The 24,873-nt window shown below is 33.9% G+C and overlaps 1 protein-coding gene across 1 annotated transcript in view; it reads left to right on the top strand.

Annotated features, from left to right (window-relative positions):
• Window positions 1-24,873, top strand: part of MDGA2 (MAM domain containing glycosylphosphatidylinositol anchor 2) — an 855,787-nt gene that overhangs the window by 724,376 nt on the left and 106,538 nt on the right. The window contains exon 9 of the mRNA XM_042943085.1: window positions 6,047-6,316. Within this exon, the coding sequence (XP_042799019.1) occupies window positions 6,047-6,316 (270 nt within the window). The remainder of the gene's footprint in view (window positions 1-6,046; window positions 6,317-24,873) is intronic.

The following is a 24,873-nucleotide window of genomic DNA, read 5'->3' as shown; positions in this document are numbered from 1 at the left end:
AATCCTTCCAGTGTAGGGACCCCTGGGTAGCTCAGTCGGTTGAGTATCCAACCTTGATTTTGGCTCTGGTCCTGTTCCCACAGTTGTGAGATTGAGCCCGGCATCCAGTTCTGTGCTGGGCGTGGAGTCTGCTTAAGATTTTCTCTGTCCCTCTCCCTCTGTCCTTCTTCCACTTGCTCTCTCTCTCTTAAAAAAAAAAAAAAAAAAAAAAAAAAAAAAAAAAAAAAAAAAAAAATTCTTCCAATGCAAACAATCAAAAAACGCTGCAAATTTTCTAAAAAATATTATTGAAAGTATTAAAATGTTTATTTTAAAAATACAATGTCAAATTTATAAGAAAGCAGGACAATGAGGCTAATCTTGCCCCAAGGGCATTTGCTGATGTGGGAGAATTTAAGCTTCAGTTTTGATGACATTTCGAGTCGATTACAGTCTAACCAGAGTATTTCCTGGAGAAAAGTTCTACCCATAGAAGTTGGAACTCGAAGGACTATATCCATAGGGTAAGAGTAAAGTAGGTGTAAACCCAGTCTACATATTCCTATTCCCGAGTGAGTGCAAAGAAACTTGTCTTTGAAGTGAGCAGGGTAAGGGTGATGTGGGATCACATTATAATCACAAGTTGCCTCTTTGGAGGATTTTTAATGAAAATTCATATCACTTGGGTGATTAAAATAAAACCTCCAGCCATGAACCTAGATTAATGTGATCCTAGACATTGATATCAGTAGTTGCCTATAGACACATATCTCTCTAGAGGAAGAAATCATCATCTTAGATATTTAAAAATTCCCATATTTTTACAGGACATTGAATAGCACAGAGTCAAAATTAACCGAGAATACACAGCAACAAAATACCATCAGAGAAAACAAACAAAAAACATCTTTAAAGCCATATAGAAATATCAGACAGTATAAAATAATTACTTTGTTTAAAGAAATAAGAGACAAATCTTACTACATTTGCAAGTAATGGAAAAGTATAAAAGTAGTGGCATAACAGGTATACAAAAAAACTATGCAGAACGTTTATAAATGAAAGCTACATTATTTTAAATAAAAAAAAAAACAAATTAACAACTCAGGCAGTAACAGATGTTGGCAAGGATGCAGAGAAAGCATGCCAGTGGGAAAGAAACTGATGCAGCCACTCTGGAAAACAGTATGGAGGTTCCTCAAAAAATTGAAAATAGAACTACCCTATGACCCAGCAATTGCATTACTAGGTATTTATCCAAAAGATATAAAACTGCTGATTCTAAGGGGCACATGCACCCCATTGTTTATAGCAGCAGTATTGTCAATAGCCAAAGTATGGAAAGAACTCAAATCTCCATTGACTGATGAATGGGTAAAGAAGATATGGTATATAGAAACAATGTAATATTACTTGGCTATAAAAATAATGAAATCTTGCCATTTTAACAATGGGGATAGAACTAGAGTGTATCATGCTAAGCAGAATAATTTATTCAAAGAAAGGCAGGTATCATGTGATTTCACTCATATGTTGAATTTTTTTTTTTAATTTTTTTTTTTTTAACATTTATTTATTTTTGAGACAGAGAGAGACGGCATGAACGGGGGAGGGGCAGAGAGACAGGGAGACACAGAATTGGAAGCAGGCTCCAGGCTCTGAGCCATCAGCCCAGAGCCCGACGCAGGGCTCGAACTCACAGACCGTGAGATCGTGACCTGAGCCGAAGTCAGACGCTTAACCAACTGAGCCACCCAGGCGCCCCTTATATGTTGAATTTAAGAAACAAAACAGATGACCATAGGGGAAAGGAAGCAAAAATAAAAACAGAGAGACAAACCATAAGATACTCTTAAATACAGAAAACGAACTGAGGGTTGTTGGTGGGGTGTTGGGTAAGGTGATGGGCTAAATGAGCAATGGTCATTAGGGAAAGCACTTGCTGGGATAAGCACTGGGTGTTGTATGTAAGTAATGAATTAATAAATTCTACTCCTGAAATCATTATCACACTATATGTTAACTAACTTGGATATAAATAAATAAATAAACAAACAAATATTAAAATAATAATAAAAACATAATGGATGGGTTTAGCAGATTAAGTAGAACTGAAGAAAGAATTAGTGCTCAGAAGAATTTATTCAAAATGCAATGCAGAAAAAGCAAGAAATAGAAAAGTTGGAAGAGGGATTAAAGACATGGAAGACAGAATGAATGAAAAAGACCTTCACGTGAGGATAGAAATAAAAAAAAAAAAGGTATTATTTAAGAAATGACAATTTTCCAGAAATTTCTTAGGTGAAATATACCAAACTGAAATCAACAGATTTAAAAATCCCAGCAGGTCCCAAACTTTTAGGTACAAAGAATATCCACTTAAAATCATTATATTGAAGCTATCAAATATCAAAGGTAAAAACATTTTGAATGTACCTGGAGGAAACAAAAACAAGAACTTTAAAGTGTGAGACTTTAAGCTTACTTGTCTATAGCAGTAAAAGCCATCTGAAGACAGTAGAACTATATCCTAATATGCTAAAAGAAAATCAATGCCACCCTCTAATCCTATTATGTAAAAGGAAAATATCTTTTAAGAATAAGGCTAAAAATATATTTTCAGAAAATCAAGACCAGAAAGGTCATTAAAGATAATTCTAAATGATGTACTTGAGGCAAAATTTGGAAAATGATCATGGAATTTTAAGGTATATAGTGAAAGAATGAATTAAAGGCAAATGAGCCAGCATATATCTGAATAATTCTAAAAATTAGTGCAGATATAAAATTATAATGTTCAATTGTTTTTTTTTAAAAAGAGAGAATTAAAATTAGTAGCAGCAAAAGGGTTGGAATAATCATGTAGTCCATAAATCTAAAATAAGACAAAGAAAAAAGACCACAAAACAAATAGGAAGTACAAAACAGTTACATTTGTTGAGTACATTTGTACTCAAATGTATCAGTGGTCAGTAAATATAAACAAAGTGTTAATTGCTGTGGGTAAAATTTAAATATTGCCAAGGTTTCTTGAAAAAATAGAATATAACTGCATGCTGTTTAAAGGAGACACTTGTAAAATATAAGGATAATGGAACTCTAAAAGTATGGAAAAGACAGCTTACAACTACTAACTAAGCAATGTCAGAGTAAGTATTAATTGAGACAAAATAGTTTTAAATAATACAACCTTAATAGAGATAAAGGAGGTTGTTTCAAAATGATAAAACCTTCAGTTTACCAATAAAATAAAGCAATTTTAAATTTGTATGTACTTAATAGCGTGGCCTCAAAATATGTAAAGCAGGGGCGCCTGGGGAGCTCGGTTGAGCCTCCAACTTTGGCTTAGGTCATGATTTCATGGTTCTTGAGTTAAACCCCAAGTCGGGCTCTGTGCTGACAACTCAGAGCCTGGAGTCCACTTCAGGTTCTGTGTCTCCCTGTCTCTCTGCCCCTCCCCCCCTCATGTTCTGTCTGTCTCCCAAAAAAATAAATGAATAAACAAATAAACATTAAAAAATATGTAGAGGAAAATGTAGAGAAAACTATAAGAAAAAATTTTAAACTATTGCCATTTTAGAAGAGCTTAATACTTTTCTAAATTAATCCAAGTAGAATAAATAGGGTAAAAGCCCAATAACTATGTAGATGATTTGGATAACTCATTTGTCAGACTTGACCCAACAAACAGTTCCACATCACACTCCTAAACTTCAGACTATTCATTCTTTGCAGGCAAACACAGAACAAAAATTAGTCGTATATTGGGCTATAAATCAGGCTTCAACAAATTTCAGAAGATTGAAAACACATGGACTATTTTCTCTGACCGTGATCCAATTAAGCAAAAATCAGAACAAAGAGATAATAAAACATAACCCATATATATTTGGAAATGAAGAAACAGTTGCCTACTTGGTATCCCTACTGTCTGACTAGCAGGTGCACAAGTTCAACATGTCCACCGTACCCTAAACTACCCCTCCTGTTTTCTCTGTCTTCGTCACTGACACCGTATCCACCTCATTGTCTAAGGCATCATTTGTGGTTTCACTGACATTGCCTTAGTTCAGACTTTTAGCAATGATGTTCTCATTTTCTGTGTAACTAGACTCTTTCCTTTGAGTATGCTCCTCCTGTCTGCCCAAACATTCTTTCTAAAAGATCAGTTTACTCATATAAAACCTTCATTTAAAAAATTTTAAATGGACCTTGAGGATTTATGCTAAGTGAAATAAGTCAAACAGAGAAAAGCAGATACCATATGATTCTAGTTATATGTGAAATCTAACAAAAGAAACAAATGAACAAAACAGAAACAGACTCCTCATAGATAACAGAAAACAATCTGGTGTTTGCCACAGGAAAAGGTGGTGGGGATTGGATGAAATAGATGAAAGGGATTAACAGGTACAATAGAAAAAAAAATTAATGAGCCTCACTACTAACGAGATGAAATCCAAACTCCATAACATGATATTCAGAAATTCTTGACTAGAGTCCCTTCCTTTCTTTCCATCTTTATTTCCTCTGAAGCACTCATGCACCTTTTGTTCACCAGCTATGCCAATTCATTTATACTTCTATGAACACCACCTCCTCTCTACCTTCTCTTTACCTTTTGCACATATTAATCTCCTTACCTGGGATGATTGATTACCGACCTCACCATTTCCTATATATCCTGGAAGACACAGCTCGAGTATCACATTCCTTGAGATGCCTTGCCTGGTCAATCCTCATAGTGTTATTCACTTCTTTACTTTCTACCCTAGAATTGTTTTTTGTACTTCAGTTTTGTAAATCAGCTATTTAAATAGCTGCCTGTTGTGTTAAATCATAAATTTCATGCAGACAGGAATTTTTTTCATTCATTAAAAAAAATTAGCACTTATGTAGGAAGAGCTCAAAAATTGAATTTATGAATAAAATTAGAACAGTAAGATAGTTTAAATATATTTGTTGAGAGAAGCAAGAAGGATGAGTCAACAGATTGGCAGCAAGAAGGGACAGCGAAAGTACAAAAAAGTATTGGAATAACATGTAAAGAATATTGGAGGGTGAACTTAGTGCATTTAGGCAGTCCTAAAACCTTTTAGTGTCTTGAAGGAAAGGATGCCAGAAAGAGTTGTATGGCTTCTATACTACACAAGAGAGTATGTACGGCTCTATACTACTCAGGAGAGTATCATATACATCTAGTCAAGTATGTGATAGTGCTGTGCAGTGCAATCCTGAGTGGTCACAGTTTATTTGATTAAATGAATCCTGTCCTTAGTGCCTAGGAAGTAATTGTTATTTATTATAACCATCAGGAGTCATGAGGTAAAGGATTATAATTTGCATACTCTATATAATGAGAAATGTATGTATGAAAAACTTTTCAGAAATCTTTCCATCAAAAACAAAAAAGTTAGGTATCTAATGTAGCAAGTTTTAATTATATGGAAAAAATCACAATTAAGGCGGATAAATGCATCACTGCAGTGAGTTAGAAACCTCATCCACCTGTGTTATAATTTGCAAAGTTTGCTTAAGGTTTACCCATGAATATTATGAATTTTAGTCAAATGTGTTCAGACCAAATAATTTAGAACATAAATTTATAAACTTAGGTTACCTACTTTATTAAATAATAGGTAGTTCAGAAGCTAAACTGGGAATAATTAGAATTCACTGACTTGAACCAATGACTTCGTCTGTTTCAAAGTCTCATGCTAATTTGGAGACTGCATTTTACACCTACAACATCATTTGGTTGCTGGCAGTATAAACATAGTCATGATGGTTTGTTCTGGGAAGTAGCTAAAAAAAAAAAAAAAATGAACTCTGCTACTTTCACCTGCAAATGATATTTCAAGGCAGTGAATCTCATTCACTGCCCACAGTCAGTAAATGATGTTTCCCATTTCCCATCCCAAGCTAAAATTCCTGGTGTTGCTCTCCACCCACCTCTTACTCCTTACTTGTTGCTAGATGTGTTCTTAAAAATAGCTTCTTAGAATAAGAATAGCCTTTGGCTCATTGCAGACCACATGTTTTATCTGTTTTAACGTCTCTTCTGCAGATCCTCCTGCTGTGGAACCAGCGTTCCTGGAAATTCGGCAAGGACAAGACCGAAGTGTTACTATGAGCTGCCGGGTCCTGAGAGCCTATCCAATACGGGTGCTGACCTATGAGTGGCGCTTGGGCAATAAATTATTACGGACGGGTCAGTTTGACTCTCAAGAGTATACAGAATACCCGGTGAAGAGTCTTTCCAATGAAAACTATGGGGTTTATAATTGTAGCATCATTAATGAAGCTGGAGCTGGGAGATGCAGCTTTCTTGTTACAGGTAAGATTCACAATATTTTTCCCTTTCATATATTTTTGATCAAGGGATTGTAGGCTTTGTCACTATACGAATTTAAAGCATTTTTCAAATCCATGAAGCATACTATGAGCAGTTTGACTACCATAGTTAGAGCTACTCATTTCAAGCTGTTTGTTTTAGTAGTTAAGACAGTTTATATGCCTATAAAATTAGAAGTTTATGTGAATTCAAGTAGATTTGGTGAGGAGTTTGGTTATTTTGAGTGTTTAAGTAATAAAGTGACAAATCTTAACAAGGTTTTTTTAGATCACATTGCAAATATTAATACTAATACATATTTTCTTCTGCAAGTCTAAAATTGCTTGTTAACCAAGACTTGCTTTGGTTTTCTTAATAGTAGAGTGTTTTCTTCCTATTATTATTTATTTAATAACACTGAATCTTAATTTTGGTGAATCTTAATTTTGTCCTTGGCTTACCACTGGTTCACAGATATTCAGAGGGAAAGCAATAAAGTTGTATCTGGCATTTAATAAATTTTTAGAAAGACATATCAATCAAAACTTTTTTGTGCCGTTATCTTTCAATGTATTAAAAGAAATATTAACTCTATTAAATCTTATGTAAATATTTAAATTATTTTATAACCTATATACTAAGTAAATTTGTATAATTTTTGAGCTATGGGTTAGGCATACATTAAAAGGATATATTCCTTTTATTCTTTTTCAGTATTATTTAATTCTAGGGAAAGTTAGTCATAATAGTTGGAATGTTTATGCTAGTAAAAAATGAAACAGTAAATTGTTTATTACCTGAAAATCAATTGTAAATGTTTCAAACTTAGTGAAATCTTGTTCATTGGTAATGTAAATTTTTATTCATAAGTTCTTACCGATAAGAAAATTTTCTAGACATGAATCACCTTGACATATTTTTGGTTCCTGAAATATGACATTAGGTAGATAAAATGCAATGAACTAACCAAAGAATATGAAGATGTCCTCTCTTCTGGCTCTTGCCACTCTTGGTTTTACAGTCCTTTTATCAACATTCAGTTAGACTTAAAAGATTTCTACTTTTCTTAAAGTGAACTATTAAAACATGGCTCCTGGGTGGCTCAGTCACCTAAGCATCTGACTCTCCATTTCAGCTCAAGTCATGATCTCACAGTTTGTGAGATGGAGCCCTGAGTTGGGCTCAGTGCTAATAGCACAGAGCCTGCTTAAGATTCTCTCTTCCTCTCACTCCCTCTCTCTCTTTCTCTCCCCCTCTGCCCCTCCCCAGTGTTGACTTTAAATAAATAAATAAATGAATAAATAAACAAACAAACAAACTTTTTTTTTTGTTTAAGTGAACTATTAAAACAAAACCAGAAATCCCTAGGACAATGCTACTTACATGATGATCTCACTCCTAATTTTTATTCCTAGGCATATTTATAAGGGAAAGAGAATGGAGTCTGTTAGTCTATGGAGTAATTTAAGTGGCACAGTGTACTTTCACTCTTAATTTACATATTATTACCCTAAATCAATAAGAATCTTTCAAAGGTTGTTGTTTTCCACATATCGGTAGAAATAGGACACCTTTTTTTCATTAACTCTCCAAAATAAAAACACTCCATAAAATTAACTACATACCTTTCTTCAAATTTTTGGACTTACATTCATTCTAATTTGTTTTCGACACTTCAGGCTAGTTTAGACAATGATGCCTTTGTAAGATTTTCATTTGTTCTCTATCATGTGACCCAAATCCTATTTTCTGAACTGGAAGACAAGCTGAGACCAGAAGGGAATACTTTTCCTAGCAGAAACCATTTCCCATTCAAGATCCATGGGATGTAGTAAATAGATTTTGATAGCTCCAGGAAGGAATAAGCCTGTTATGGGTTGCCCCCACAAGCGAATGAATAGCTCCATGAACTAATTTATTTCCAGTGTGTATTTTTTATATCTTCAAGTCAACCTCATTGTTTCAAGATTCCAATAGTTTTGAAGAAAAAAGGAAATAATTGAAATCCAAATATTGTATAATCCAGAAAAATATACATTTGACCCTTGAACAACAGAGGAGTTAGGTGCACCAACCCCCAACATGCTCAAAAATTTGCATACAGTTTTTGACTCCCCCAAAACCTAACTACTTATAGCCTACTGTTGACCAGAAGCCTGAGTATATAATCTACTGACACATATTTTGTACTATATATATATATATATATATATATATATATATATATACTATATTTTTAAAGTAAGCTGGAGAAAAGAAAATGTTATTGGGGAGCCTGGATGATTCAGTCAGTTGAATGTTTGACTTCGACTCAGGTAATTATCTCTCAGTTTGTGAGTTTGAGCCCCATGTTGGACTCTGTGCTAACAGCTCAAAGCCTGGAGCCTGCTTTGGATTCTGTGTCTCCCTCTCTCAATCTCTGCCCTTCCCCTGCTCTCTCTCTCTCTCTCTCTTAAAAATAAACATTAAAAATTTTTAAAAAGAAAATGTTATCAGGAAAATCATAAGAGAAAATACATTTACCGTACTTCACTATATTTATTTTTTAAAAATCTCCACGTAAAAGTGGACCCACAAAGTTCAAACCTGTGTTGTTAATGGTCAATTATATGAAGAAATCAATGATTCCTTAGAATTAGAGGTCTGGAAGGAACAATGAAAAGGCATTTGTTTCTTCTATTAAAACATATCACAATTAGTAATCCTTATGAATTTGCCACAATTCAGAACCCTTTGAAGCTATACAGAAAGGAGCTCAGGAATAGAATATACAAGGGTATGTATAATCTTTCTGCATATATTCTTTATCCACAAAGATCTTTGAAGACAATTCTGTTTACGTCCTGATAGCCAAATTAAATTAATTTTGTTATTACAACTATTTTACCAAATTCAAGATCACTCTTCTACTAGTTTTGAATGTTATACAGTCACCCGAAAGTGAACTTGATCTCACTACACATCAAAATATACAGAATTGTACTAATAGTGAATGGCAGTCCTCATATTTATAGTTACTTTAGCTCCTAGGAAAGCTAAAAATTTCACACCTCCTTTTCCCAGTTATATCATGTGTGTGTGATGTGTGTGGGAGTATAGAGGTTGATGAGTGGGGTTGTGTTTGCTGAGAAGTCAGGGTGTGAGAAAGTAAGTAAAGATATTTTGGGAACAGTGAATAGCTTAGCTTGAATTGCACTGTCCATGTTAGAAAATATTAATGACAATACCACAAAATACTGTGTATTTTCATCTATTTACTAATATTATTATGGTAAAGGTAAGCATAGAGTTGTTTATTGTTTGTTTTGTGGGTTAAGTTAGCTTTGTGAACAATGGTAGGAAACTAAACACCATTTATCATGTTTTTCTGTGAAGGAATTTTTACAAGTTCCAGGAAGTATATATATACAGTTATATAAATTTAGATTTGTAAACCACTTAAGAATTGGATCAATGGAGACAATTTTAAACTCTTTTAAATGAAAACTATTAAAGGAGTAGTCTTTTTCAATGGCTAACAGTGGATATTTATTCTATGAGAATTTTTATTGCATAACTACAAGTTATAATTGAGCATAAAACAGCCAGTGTGTATTCTCTCTACTGATGAAAATTTTGCAATCTCGAAAATATTTAACGCTTATTTGCTGTGTACCTACTAATTTGCCAGGTATCAGAGATGACACCAGAAATAGAATAATACTCTGTCCAAGAAATCTTCCACTCTCATGTCAGTTTCTAAGTCTTCTCGGTTTTATATTTGCTTGGTATTTTGAATATATCATTTTAACAATTTTTATTCCTATTACATTTGTAAAGCCATATATTCTTTTATCTGAGATAGTATAGTTGCCTTTTATCTGATACCTGACTTTTCAGCCTCTTTCCCTTTCAATCCATTTTTCATACTGCAGGGCTTTATTTTCCTAGAAAATATATCTTAGTTTTAGTGGGAAGTATCTGTGCTCTTCATTGCCTTATAGAGGTGATACATTAATTCAATGTCATGAATTTTCAAACCATTCATTAATATACCAAATGGAATATATAGAAATACATCTCTTTGAGTCCTACCAATTATTCCACACTCTAGTCAAATTAGGTCATTCTGCTTCCCACCAAATAATTACACATTTCCAAGACTTTATGCCTTTGTTCACATATTACTTTATTTTGAAATACTTGCCCTTTGTATATTCCTCTACCAGAGTAATGGCGGCCCTTGTAGAAGCCTTTACCAGGGTCATTTTGACTTTTGCTCCTCAGCCAAATAGAGATGTGTAGGTTGTAATAGTGTATTATTTTACAATTCACAAATTAATTATGTATGTTACTATTTGTCAAGTATCTGAAAATATCCATAAAACTCCCAAGTAACCATGATTTGAACAAGATAGAAAATTATTACACTCAGGTTAAACCTTAAAGTATCATTGCAGGAACTAACATAATGGCTTTTCCACAAAGTCTTCAGAAATTCAGGTTTCTACCATCTTATTGCTCAATCATCATCAATAATTGGCACTTATAGCCCTAATGGCTGTTGAAGTCCCAGCTATTACCTCTACATTTCAGTGTGTTACCTCTTTTTAAGGATACTTCCTTAAAAAGTGGTAGTTTTAGATACCCTTTCTACTTGAATTTTTTTGGAAACAACTTAATTCTATTGATGTATCTGCAATAAAGGCTGTGGGTATTGATTTTATTTTAGTAAGATTAAATCACAGGATTAAATCTAGGAATTAAATCTAGGAATATTAAATTGCCTTAATTGAAAAAAATACAATGAAATTAAATGGAGATTTTCAAGGAAAACCTGGAATCTAGGTTTTATTTCTGTAATACTTAACACTGTTACTGATAGTCAACTTTTCAGGAGCCATGGCCACTGAGCCCTTAGTATAATTTAAAAAGACAAGAATAGGTTTAATCGTAGAGCTTGCAAGATATTATATTGACGAAAGGGGCGCCTGGGTGGCGCAGTCGGTTAAGTGTCCGACTTCAGCCAGGTCACGATCTCGCGGTCCGTGAGTTCGAGCCCCGCGTCAGGCTCTGGGGCTGATGGCTCGGAGCCTGGAGCCTGTTTCCGATTCTGTGTCTCCCTCTCTCTCTGCCCCTCCCCCCTTCATGCTCTGTCTCTCTCTGTCCCAAAAATAAATAAAAAACGTTGAAAAAAAAATTTTAAAAAGATATTATATTGACGAGCAATGGAATTGAGGGTACTCTGTTACTTAATGCTCCATAACCAATTACTACAAACTGAACATCTTTTGAAACAGCACATGTGTATTATCTCACAACTTCCGTGTGTTAGGAGTTCAGGTATGGTTTAGCCAGATCCTCTGTTCTGGATCTCACAAAGCTGCAATCAGAGGGTTGGCTGGAATGTTCTTATCTGAATGCTTAATTTCAGAGAGGAAGTTGAATCATGTCCAAACTTATTAAGGTTTTTGAGAGAATTAATTTCCTAATGGTTGTATGATAGAAGGCCCAAGTGTTTTGCTCCTTGTTGGCTGAGGCCAATTTCATGTCCTAGAAGATGCCTGCACATCCTAGAGACCACCCATAATTCTTTGTCATGCGGGTTTTTCCAAAATGGCTATCTACTTCATCAAGCCAGCAAGAGGAATCCCTAGCTCTAGTCAGCTAAGATGGAATCTTGTATGTCATAACAATTACTGAACTGATACCCCATCATAGTTTCTCCCCACTTTCAATGGGAAAGAATTATACACAAAGACATGAAAACCAGGGTTAAGAATCATTGGAAGTCAACTTAGGGTTTCCCTGCCACAAATACCCATTTCCTGCCACAAGGAGTATTTTTTAATTTTTTTTAATGTTTATTTATTTTTGAGGGATGGGGGAGGGGCAGAGAAAGGGAGACACAGAATCTGAAGCAGGCTCCAGGCTCCAAGCTGTCAACACAGAGCCCTATGCAGGGCTCCAACTCACGAACCGTGAGATCATGACCTAAGCCAAAGCTGGATGCTCAACCGACAGTACTGAGCCAACCAGGCACCCCAAGGAATATTTTTTAAATATAGCCTACATATGAAGGAGACTATTGTATCTAAGGCAATATTGAAAAAATCCTTCATAGTTTACCTTCTTCAGTAAACATGGCAAATAGGGTTCAACCAAGCAAAAATTTGCCTGTGATTGTTTCTTTTGCCTCTAGTTTAGAAATATTTGTGCTAGGATTCTGCACAATTTTCCTGTGATATAGTACAATATTTAGATTTACGTATTAGAACTGCTGTTTTCTCCATGTCCAGCAACAGCAGATAAGACACATAACTATAATTACATTCTAGAGGACAAATAAGGCAAAGGTGACAGTTTTTTGAAAAGGAGTACATGTTATCATTCAGTAAATGTAAAGAAATTCAGATTGACTAAGAGCTGTAATATTACCCAAAACAATATGTTGGAGGACTCTAGCATTGCTTAGTTTTGAATACGAAAGAGGAAGAAATGATAACCAAATCGCTCCAAATCAAAATATCAAAATATTTTATTCTTGTTTTCTAATGTCTGATTGAACTATATAGTAACTATATGGAAAATATATTTTATTCTACGGTAATGCATATGTTTGTTCTATTCAGCCAAATACTTGTTTATTATGAATATCTAAAAACAGGCAACATAAGATTATGGATATATCATTAACAACTACCAGGAGTAAAACAAATGAAATGATGGAAAAAATAATACCTACTAAAATTTCCTGGTGATAACTCTAAAAGGCAAGAAACTTCTATGTGAAATCAAATATTTTTCAGGGGCAGAATTCTATTAAACTTTTTAAAATTTTATTTATCATAATAGATAAACTAGTGGCCAATGTTTCAGCCAGATTATGAATTATAGTTATTTTTTAAAATATGGAGTAAGAGTGCTCCTGGGTGGCTCAGTTGGTTAAGCATCCGACTCCTGATTTCACCTCAGGTCATGATCTCATGGTTCATGAGTCCAATCCCCACATTGCGCTCTGTGCTGACAGTGCAGAGCCTGCTTGGGATTCTCTCTCTCTCCTCTCTCTGCCCCTCCCACACATTCTTCCTCTCTCTCTCTCTGTCTCAAAAATAAAGAAATAAAATTTAAAAATTTAAAAATATGGAGTAGAAAATACATGATATATTCTAACAACTCTTAATGTGTACCATTCTATAGTGTATAAGCTGATTCTGCTTGTATCTTTTTCATTTCATTCTTGTGTGTGAATTTACTCTTCAGAGTAAAAAAAGTGATAGAATTCAAGCAATGCTGAAGGAAGCTAGGATTTTTAGCTCAGCAAAATGATGTATACCTCCCCTTAAAATTTCTGACATCCTGGTAATATATCAAAATGATTAAACCTTAGAAAATAAGGGTCATGTATGAGAGTAAGGGTCTATTCTAGATACTTCCTAACCAAGGCTAACACCAAGCCGTCATAACATGGGCAGGCAGAATTTCGAAGTTGACTCCCACCAAGTTGGAAGAGCTTGGGAAATGCCCTAAGTTCTCCATTGTTTTCACTCCAATAAAATGTACAAAGCTAGCATACAAAAGCATCAGGTGGTCAGCTGATAACTGAACTACCTATTAGAATAAACACAACAAAATGTTACTCTTAGTTATGAATAACAGTGGTCTATTAAAAAGGAACCCTACGATAGCTCAAATGTTGGATACAGCAAAACCTAGCTATTATAAATAATTTCAAACTATTCAAGGAGAATACATAGTAAGATTTAAAGATAAATGTAGTATTTATGAGCAAATGGATAAGAAATTTCATTCAAAGGGGAAAAAAACTGTAAGAAAGAACTAAATGCAAATTCTGCAACTAAAACTCTGCAATAACTGAAATGGAAAATTACCTGGATGGGCTTAACAGTATATTGGAAAAGTTAGAACGGTCAGTGAAATTGAAGACAAATTGAAAGAACTGATACAATCTGATAGAAAAAGAAATGGAGACTAAAGAAAAGAGGCTTAAGACATGGGAGATGATACAAAATGGTCTGAAATGAGTAGAATTGAAGGTTTAAAAGACAAGAATGAGATTGGAAGAAAAAAAAGTTATTCAAACCCACAGATCCAAGCATGAATCTTGGTATAGAAAGCAAGAAGAGTACAGAAAAAAACCACACTTACGTACACCATAATCGTGGAAAACCAAAGAAGGGGAAATTTTTCAAAGCAGCCACAATAAAAATGATATTCTGATGATATGCATGACAATTACCTTCTCATGAGAAACAATATGGATTAGAAGACAATAGAGCATCTCTAAATCTTTAAAAAATTCTTTAAAGTATTGTCAATTTATAATTTGATATGCTATTTAAAAAATAGCATCAAATGAATGTTTCTGAACAATGAAATCTAGAGAGTTAGTAGTCAGCAAAACTGTACCACAAAATATACCAAAGGATACTTTTCTTATTACAGGGAAGGTTATCAATGGAAACCAAAATCTATAAAAATAAATAGTCTTTTCTTTATGGTTTCAGACCTTACATTTAAATCTTTCATCCATTTTGAGTTTGTTTTTATGTATGGTAAAAGACAGGGTTCAATTTCATTCTTTTGGATGTGGATATACAGTTTTCTCAACACCATTTCTCATAATGTACTTGTGGCACCCTTGAAAAGATCCGGTGACCATGTATGAGTGAGTTTATTTCCAGACTCTTAACATGTACACACACACACACACACTCATACGAGGAAACTTTTAGAGGTGATGGGTGTTTATTACCTGGATTGTGGTGATGCTAACATAAGGTATACACACGTCCAAATGTACCAATTTGTATACATTAATTATGTGCAGATTTTGTATACCAATTATATCTCAATGAAGCTGGGGGGGAAATGAAATGAAGAGGATCAGATACAGTAAATAAGTGGGTAAAGATAAAAGACTATCTTTCTTCTTTTTTTTCTTGTAATTTCCATAATATACAGCTATATAAACAATGGTCAGCAAATTATAGCTTGGGAACCAGCCAACTGTTTTTTTGTAGATAAAGGTTAATTGGAACATAGCCTCACTTGTTTAAGTACTGTCTATGGCTGTTTTCATGCTACAACAGAAGAGGTGAGTAGTTGTAACAACAATCATATAGCCTATAAGCCTAAAGTATTTACTGTCTAGTTCTTTAAGGAAAAGTTGCCCATCTTTGGTTTGAAACAAAATACTAACTTTATTAAATTAAGATTTAACATATTAGAACTAAAATATCACAGTAGCATAAAGGATGGGATTAATTTGAATTATATGGTTTTAAATTTATAACAATTGTAAGGTGGGAAGTGAGAAGTAAATAGGGACTTCAGATAATCATGAAATATGAAGTGTGATATATAAAGTGATCTTATATTAACTCTAAACAGAATCAGTAAGTTAAACTTGCATAGTTTTAGTCATACAGAAACTTCTAAAACATCTTCAAAAAGTGGTGCATCAAAGGAATTAAAATATACTTGAATTTCCTCGAACTATCACAGGAAAAGAGCAATAATACATGAACAATAAAATCATTGAAGGGACAAAGAAAATAAAGAGCAGGATAGTAGACATTAGCTCAATTATACCAATAATTACATTAAATGTAAATGAACTGACCACTCTAGTTAGTTGTCAGAAATCATGGGACTGGATTTTTTTTTCTAAAAAGCAAGCTGTTTACAAGGTACACCCTCCTGTCTACAGGAAAAAAAAAAAAAACAAAACATTAAATACAAAGACACAGAGGCAGAAAGTTAAAGAATGGAGGAACACACAACATGCAAACAGCAGACATAGGAAACATGACAAAGGTGTATTATTATTATCAGACACAGTAGACTTAAAGACATAGAACAATTTTGGGTTAAAGAGGGACATTTAAAAATAATAAAAGAAGAATTTATAGGGAAGACATAGCAGTTCTACATATGTGTATGTCTCTAATAATAGAGCTGTAAAATTCATAAATACAAAAGTGCCAGGAGAAATAAACTATTCCATAATTATAGCTGAAGATTTTAACATCTATCCATGAATAATTGATAGAATATGTACCCAGAAAATCACTGATATTTTAGAAGATCTAAGCTATATTATCAAGCAATTTAAACTAATTGATATTTATAGATCATTATACCCAAAGTTGTAAAAGATACATTATTTCATGTACACAGGGAATGCTCAGTAAGCTAGATAATACGCTGACCAAACATTTTCCTTCTAAAATTGGGAGTAAGACAAAAATACACACTTGTACCCTCCACAAATATTATACTGCAGGTCCTTACCATTGCATTAACACAACAAGGGAAGTAAATAAAATGCGTAAAAATAAGAAAGGAAGAAATAAAAATACTTCTTTTTTTTAAAGAGTTCTCTTCCTTTTTTTTTTTTTTTAAGTTTATCTATTTTGAGAGAGAGAGAGAGAGAGAGAGAGAGAGCTGGGAGAGGCAGAGAAAGAAGGAGAGACAGAATCCCATGCAGGCTCAGTGCTGTCAGTGTGGAGCCCAACACCGCACTTGATCTCACAAACCTTGAGATCATGATCTGAGCCAAAATCCAGGGTCAGGTGCTTAACTGACTGAGCCACCCAGGTGCCCCAGAAGTAAAAATAATTCTATTCTCAAATCATATGGTTGTTTATGTAGATATTCCTACTTGAATTAATAAGATAATTTAGCAATAGCAAAGGACACAAAATCAATCATATTTATGTATAAAATAAAACATGTAAAATCAATCATTTATGTATAACAGCTACAAAAATTTGAAATTGAAATGTAAAAAATACCATTTCCAATTTAAATTACCATTTCAAAATATGAATAAATTTAATAAAATATGCACAATATATACATTTGAACAATAAAAAAAATTGCTCAGGAAACTAAACAAGACTTAAACAAATGGAGAAGTATACACTCATGGATTGGGAGAATGAATATTGTTTTGATGCTTATTTTCTCCAAATTGATCTATAGATTCAATTCACTCCCAACAATATTTCCAGCTTGCTTGCTTTCGTTCTTTCTTTCTTTCTTTCTTTCTTTCTTTTTATTTTGATGGGTCTTGAAATGTTTGAGTTTTTATTTGGAAAACTAAGGTTCAACAATATTTAGGCCTCTGTTGGAGAAAAAGAATAAAGTTGGAAGCCTCGTACTACCTGATTTCAAGGCTTACTCTAAAACACAGTAATCAAGATAGTGTAGTTTTTGTATAAAACTATACACGAGGAAGGATCAATCAGACAAAATAGAGAATGAAGAAAAAGACATCTATGGTTATATAGAAGATATGGTCAATTGAATTTTTCAAAGTCACCAGCATAATCCATTGCAGAAATCGTAGTTTACTGAGTAAGTTGTGTTAGTTCTGGATACATCCATATTGAAAAAAATAAATCTTAAACAATACCTTACACTGCTCACAAGATTAAGATCAACTGTAGATATAAATATGAGAAACTAAAACTGTAAGGGCACCAGGAGGGCTTAGTCGGTTAAGCATCCAACTCTTTGATTTCCACTCAGGTCATTATCATGGTTCATGGGATTGAGCCCCAGGCGGGGCTCAGCACCAACAGCTTGGAGCCTACCTGGGATCCTCTCACTCCCTCTCGCTCTGTCCCTCCCCTGCTTGTGCTCTCACTCTTTCTCTCTCTCAAAATAAATAAACTTATTAAAAAAAATAAACTAAAGCTATAAAATTCTAGAAGAAAACATAGAAGAAAATCTATGCAAATTTTGGATAGGCAAATATTTCTTAGAAAGTAAACAAACAAAAGCCCCATTCATTAAAGAATTATGCATCAGAGGTCATTAAAACTTTTTGCTCTTCAAAATACATCATTAAAAAATAAAACGGCAAGACATGGGCTAGAAGAAAATATGTTGCAAAGGTTTGTATCCAGAGTATGTAAGTAATTTTTAAAACTCAATAGTAAAACAAATAGTCCAATTAAAAATTGACAAAACCTTCAATAGACACTGCAGAAAAGAGCATACTGTTGACCAATAATTGTATAAAGGCCTGTCACTATCATTAGTTATTGTAGAAATGAAATTTAAACCACAATGAGATGACACTACACACACATTATAATGGCCAAAGTTAAAAAGACACAATACCAAGTGTTGCCGAGGGTGTGGAGTAACTGAAGTTATCACACACTGCTCCTGAGAATGTAGAATGAGATTACTTTTGTGAAAATGGATTGTCTCTTGTAAATGTAAACATGCACTTACCAAGTAATCTGGCAATTCAATTGCTAGATGATTACCCTATAGAAATAAAAGCAATGTCTATGTAAAGATTATGTACAAACTTTAATAGCAGCTTTATTTGTAATAGCCTCTAACGAGAAACATTCCAAATATCCATCAACAAGTGAATGGATAAACAGCTTACTCATGAAATGGAATTATACTCATAAAAATGGAAAAAAATGTGAAAAATTACTGGTAGACACAGTATATGGATGAATGGCTTTCAGAAACAGTATGTTGAGTGAATACAACCTGACACACAAAAAGCGCACTATTTATGGTTCCTTTTATACAAATTTCATGAATAGGCCAAACTAACCTTTAATAATAGAAACTAGTACATTTTACTGTATGGGAATCATATCTCAATTACGTATTACCAGATAAATGATATTTGCCAACTAAAGTAGTATTGGGAATAGGAGGTATTTTATAATATAAAGATGCTTGTTCTATTTAATGTTATCATATAATATACTTATTCTAGTGCATATTTTGTTACTACATTCAGGGTAATTCAAAAAAATTGGTTGTTCCTCAAAAATCCTTTGTTACTTTTTCCTCCACTAACCTCTAAACTCCTTTCCTTCAGATGGACACACTAAACTGGTTGTCTTCATGGTATTTCCCCTCACCATGATAACCACTATGATCTTTCCTCAATTATATCCCTTACTTTAAGAGATAGTGACTATTACATTAAGAATATAGAATGACCTAATATGTTGGTAACAAAACTTATACATACAAGTGAAATCAGAGAGATATGAATCAGGTTTTGGAGGGTTACCATTTTGTAAGGAAGACTGTCACTACGGGGTACAATGAAGGGAAAATAGAGATACAAGTCTAGCAAGATAGCCTGCCTGTCAGATTCCAAAACTATTTCTCATGGCTTCCTGATATTATTTTGGGCAGGCATTAGATCCAATTTACAGATGGTAAGAAACAGCCTGTAATCACAAATAGTTTCCCCTGAGAGAAAAGAATCCTCATATTCACTTAACAGCCAGAGAAGAATAAAACAAAGAAACTCAAATGTAGAAAAGCACATATATGTATATGAATGTTATATGTTTAGTATTTCTATTATTTTCTTAAGGGTCTGTTTACCACTTAGTACAGTTGGATTTTCAGGAGATATTGGGTGGTAATAAAACCAGTCTTTGAAAGAATCAAAGGGCTTTTTAGTTCAATGGCATCTTAGCCAACTGCCAAACTTCCAAGTGTCTGTTTAAGCACCTGGCTTCTGTTTATCACCCTGAAGGGATGATTAATGGATGAGAACAGTGGAAAACTTGTTCCAAAGGCATGCCAAAAACCAGATTCAAAGTGGTCAGCAGAGAGATTATACAAATGATGGCTCAAAACCTGATCCATCGTTTTTTCTTAAGGGAGGTTTTGCGATGGACGTTAAATTGCAGAAGTCAAGAGAGGTGTTCTTTTTATAAATTCTTTTGAGGTTTTAGACCAGAGGATAAAACCACAGTCTGAAATTTTTGTATTACTTAGGTAAGCACAACTTAAGAAATCCACTTGTTTCATCATATTAATGAACTTAGTTTCAAAAAAACTCATCAATATGACACTTCCTAGAAGCCTCAGGATCTGACTGCAGAGAGATAACCGCTTTGTGGTCAGATCCAGACCAGTGCTTCTTAGCCATATGATAAGAACAGTTATTTATCCTCTAATCTTTTTCTTGTGCCAGGAGTCATATTCACAGATCTTTTAGTTATTCTTAGAGAGTATCAGTGATTCAGTTTCAATAACTAGTTTCCTTTATTCATATCTAAATCCACTTTATTAATTCAAGTTATATGTTTTGAAGAAAATAAATGTTCCTAGAAGATAAACAGCATAGCTTCTGGGCTTTCCTCCAGCTCACTTGAACACCTCTCGCTCCCTGCCTAAATGATATTCAGTGCATTCATATTCAGCAATGGACCACCCACATGTGCAGCAACAGCTCTTGCCAAGAAGTTAATGTGGTCTATAAGTACACCATTGAACATTCAGCTCTCTCAGCCCAAGAGCCACTGGGTCAACACATCCATCTGTTCCCCTTCCATGCACACACCTCAACCAATGGTCCTTTAAATGAACACAAGCATTAAGATATTTGGAGTTGTTACGTTTTTAGGGAATGTATAACTTTAGGAAAGAATGAATACACTTATCTGAAGCTTATTGTATATTCATTATTCCTGAGTTAAATATTTAGTTAAATACATGTATGTGTCATTCAAGAGATTTAGTCAACCCTTATCTATATGAAGTCCTGAGTTGATAATACTTTCTGATAACAATATAACGTGGCAAATCTGGTTTAGTGCCAGGGGTAAATTGTAGTTTCAGTTTCTGTACTCACAACAGACAAAGTAGGGAAGCAGAGATACTTTTTAGATTAGTGGAAGTGACATTTTATCAGCAAATCCATCTGTACAGTATTTGTGTGTGAATTAGGGAAAAAGTCCCCATTATTGAAGCAGATATGGCTCCTATACCAGGGTAGAAGCAGTTGCAAGACGAATAGAGCCTGAATTTCAGCCCAACTCACCCCTTCAGCCAGACACACTTGGTAGTGACCAACCATTTCCAAAGATGTTGGATGTTAGAACAAAAAAGGACTTTGGACAGTGTGGGTTCAGAATGTAGCTTTGTTACTGGATGGTTGCTTACTATAGGGCAAGCTGTTTAAGACCGCTAATCTTCACTTTAATCTTTTGTGGAAAGAAAATGATAAGAATATTCTCATCCTGCAGGGGATTGCACATATTAAAAAAACATAATGTGTGCAAGTTGATTAGCATGGTGCCTGACAAATAGCAAACACAACACCAAAAGTGCCTTAAAAATATTTTTTTGTCTAGGAGAGATCAAGCATCAATTCTTCCTTAAGCCTAGAAAGAACTGTTTTATTCCCTAGATTAAACTTTCTACTAATGCTTTAGAAGCCACAATTAGAATATTTTCTGTGATCAGGAAGAACAACACTAGAAGCAGGTTTACAAAGTTATTAATAGGAAGACCCCAATGGAAGTGTTTATCCAGATGTATTTGTAGTATATAAAGAGAACACAAAATCCTTCAGTGTCAGAAATTACAAGACTGAACAACAAAAAAAATCGAATCTCTAATATTACACCGTCTGTAGGATTTTTTTCCCTTTTACACATATTCCATTGAAAATTTTGTACATTAGAGGGTTTTTTTACACATAGTTCTGGTTACATAATTCAGATTCAGATAAAATTTCCCCACACTGTACACAACCTTAAGGGAACTGACTGTGTCTTTGATAGAGGTTGGAATAAGAAAGAAAGGGCAGGAAAACCTGAAATGACTGGCTTTTGGATTACATGTGAGAAGCCTTTTGGGGGGGTTCCAGAAAAAGCAAGGGAAACGTTTTGGAAGGTTATATTAATGAAATATCTTTTAATATAAAATGAAACAAAATAGTTTTGTATTCTTTCTGCCTTGTATTTCCTGCAATGTTTCTAGAAAGAAAGATTTCTAAAAATTTCATTTTATCGTACCATTCTTGGAAATAATATACATTGAGGAAGATGGGGATCAGATCCTCTATTTGAAAGCCAGCTTTCTTTGAATCCTTAGGTGAATGGTGTAACGTTGCCTTCTCAGAAAATGTTCATTTGGATCTTTTTGAGGGATGATTTGCAAACCAGGCAAGGAAACTAGTCTGCCTTAGTTCAGCAATTATGATGTTCTTAGTAATTTTCAAGATTCGCAGCTCAACCCAAGTAATATGCTTTTGCATATTGGCCCTTCTCAGCCTCTGTGAGACTAAAATAAGTTAATATTTGGGAAAGTAATTTGTAAACTGTAAATTCCTATATAAATTTGAGATACAGTTTTTATCCCTTAACATTTTCTTACTCCCTGAGTCCATGGTTGTAGTGGTAAATTATAACAGAATAACTTTAAAATGCCAGCTCCAGATGTATAATTTTCATAATGTCTCAAATACTGGACAGGGTAGTGGTAAGCAAAGGCTTTGGGCAAGCTCTATGGCATACAAAGTGGGTAATGGAAGTACAGAGTCTTTTGCCCTTTTTCTTCATGCGTGTCTCTATCAATAAGCAGTCATCTTTATTTCAGGAGGATCTCTCCACATTAGTTTTCTTTAGAACAGGTGGTTTTTATGCACATAACATTTACTTAGATATTTCCTTATAAAATATCACTGGATTTATAAGTTTCATTTCAAAACTTTCTCTAAACCCTTAGCAGTTTCCTATTTACATGCCAAATGTGAAAGCTAACTGTTTCATCAAATCCAAATTGTTTCATCTTTTAAATTTTTTGAACCAGATCCTAGTCTAAACCTATTTTGGAAAAAAAAAAATCAAATTATTCATATCCAGAAATGCATCATTTCTGGCAAAGTCCATTCAGAGTTTTAGAGTTAGGAGGTTATTTATTTAAGTTGAAATGTTTGCTATCCAGCAAGTGTGTGTATTTTATATTACCCAATACAATATATTTTTGATGTGCAAGTCGATAACTACTTTGTATAAATATTTTGTTTTCTAGGTCAGAGGTGACTCAATTGTATTGAAGTATTGCTTCATTAAAGTTTAAATAAAATAAACAGGCATTCATTTAAATTTGTCCAGTTTAGTATTAAAACTTCAGGGGCTTCAGGGGCTCCTGGGTGGCTCAGTCGCTTATGCCTCAGACTCTTGATTTTTGGCTCTTGGATCGGTGAGTTTGAGCCCCATGTTGAACTGAGCTGAGAGTGCAGTGCTTGCTTGGGATTCTCTCTCTCTCTCCCTCTGTCTCTGCTCCTCTCCCTCTCTTATTCTCTCTCTCTCTCTCAAAATAAATAAATAAACTTAAAAAAAAAAAAACCTACTAAAATTGCTTTAATTTCCTGTGCTTCTAAACCATAACAATGAAACCAAGTGTGGACCTCTTCCTAGAGAATTTTAGTTTACTTTCTTTTTTTCTTTCCTCTTTTTTTTTTTTTTGTGAGAGGTGATACAGCAAGAGATTAATATTTATTTAATATTATTTGTCAGTTGTATGATAGGTATTTTATAGATTCTATCAAATATAAATAGAATAAACTGTATATGCTAATCCATTTGACTCTCCAGAGACAGGTTTTTCACCCAGTTATCTTCATAAAATAATTATTTTTGACAACCAGAAAACCTAAGTGAAAGAGTCCATAGCAGTAACTAAATGGATCTATCATTAGTAATATTTGCTAAGTATACAATCTTTATTAATAATTTTTATTGTATTAATAAAGAATTTTAACTTTATATTGCAGATCCTTGCTCAAATGAAATTATGAACTCCTCCAAAAAGTGTCTTACATTGGGGGAGAATTTTTACAGTGGAAAACATATCATATTAGCTTCCAATTGATGTGGATATGTGTGGCTTGAGCACACATATGTGTTTTGGTAAAACAGACCCTTTTTTTCCAAGAAGTGATTTCTAAGCCATGTTCCTTCTGCAACCCTATCTGGTTGCCTATTTCAGTAGCAGTGATTTCTTTCCTAATAATCAATCACAGGATTCTTGGTAAATAATAGCTTTTGCATCTGATCATCATTTTCTGTTTTAGGAAATAGGCCTAGAGGCCGTTTTCTTGGGCCATCATTTTAATGTCCTTCCTAGAGATTAAGAGAAAAGCTAAAGTATCAACACTGAAAGATGATTTTTAGAAGAATTTATATAATTTGGTCTTGGGTTCATTCTGCATTTCAAACATTAAAGTGAAATATTTTAATTTAGACAATTTGAAGTCATTATAGTTAAATAATTTTCCAAGTAGAAATTTCTGTAAACATACTTCCTCTAAATATCTGACCTAAAAACTATCTGTAGAAGAAAATTGAACTGGTAGGATATTATATTCAAGTGAACTTACATTATTGAAGCAAACTATAAAAAGACTAAAAGTTTACACATAAGTCTGAGTATTTTCTTTCATTGGCTTTTTGTTAATTAAGAAAAGAGCAGGGGCGCCTGGGTGGCGCAGTCGGTTAAGCGTCCGACTTCAGCCAGGTCACGATCTCGCGGTCCGTGAGTTCGAGCCCTGCGTCAGGCTCTGGGCTGATGGCTCGGAGCCTGGAGCCTGTTTCCGATTCTGTGTCTCCCTCTCTCTCTGACCCTCCCCGTTCATGCTCTGTCTCTCTCTGTCCCAAAAATAAATAAAAAACGTTGAAAAAAAAATTAAAAAAAAAAAAAGAAAAGAGCATTGAAATAATACTTTTAATTAAGTATTATACTTTCTGCTAACACATTTT

The sequence above is a fragment of the Panthera leo genome, chromosome B3 (genome assembly GCF_018350215.1).
Source record: "Panthera leo isolate Ple1 chromosome B3, P.leo_Ple1_pat1.1, whole genome shotgun sequence".
NCBI lineage: Eukaryota > Metazoa > Chordata > Mammalia > Carnivora > Felidae > Panthera > Panthera leo.
The sequence above is the reverse complement of the archived record's forward strand: the minus strand, read 5'-3'. Positions and strand labels throughout refer to the sequence as shown.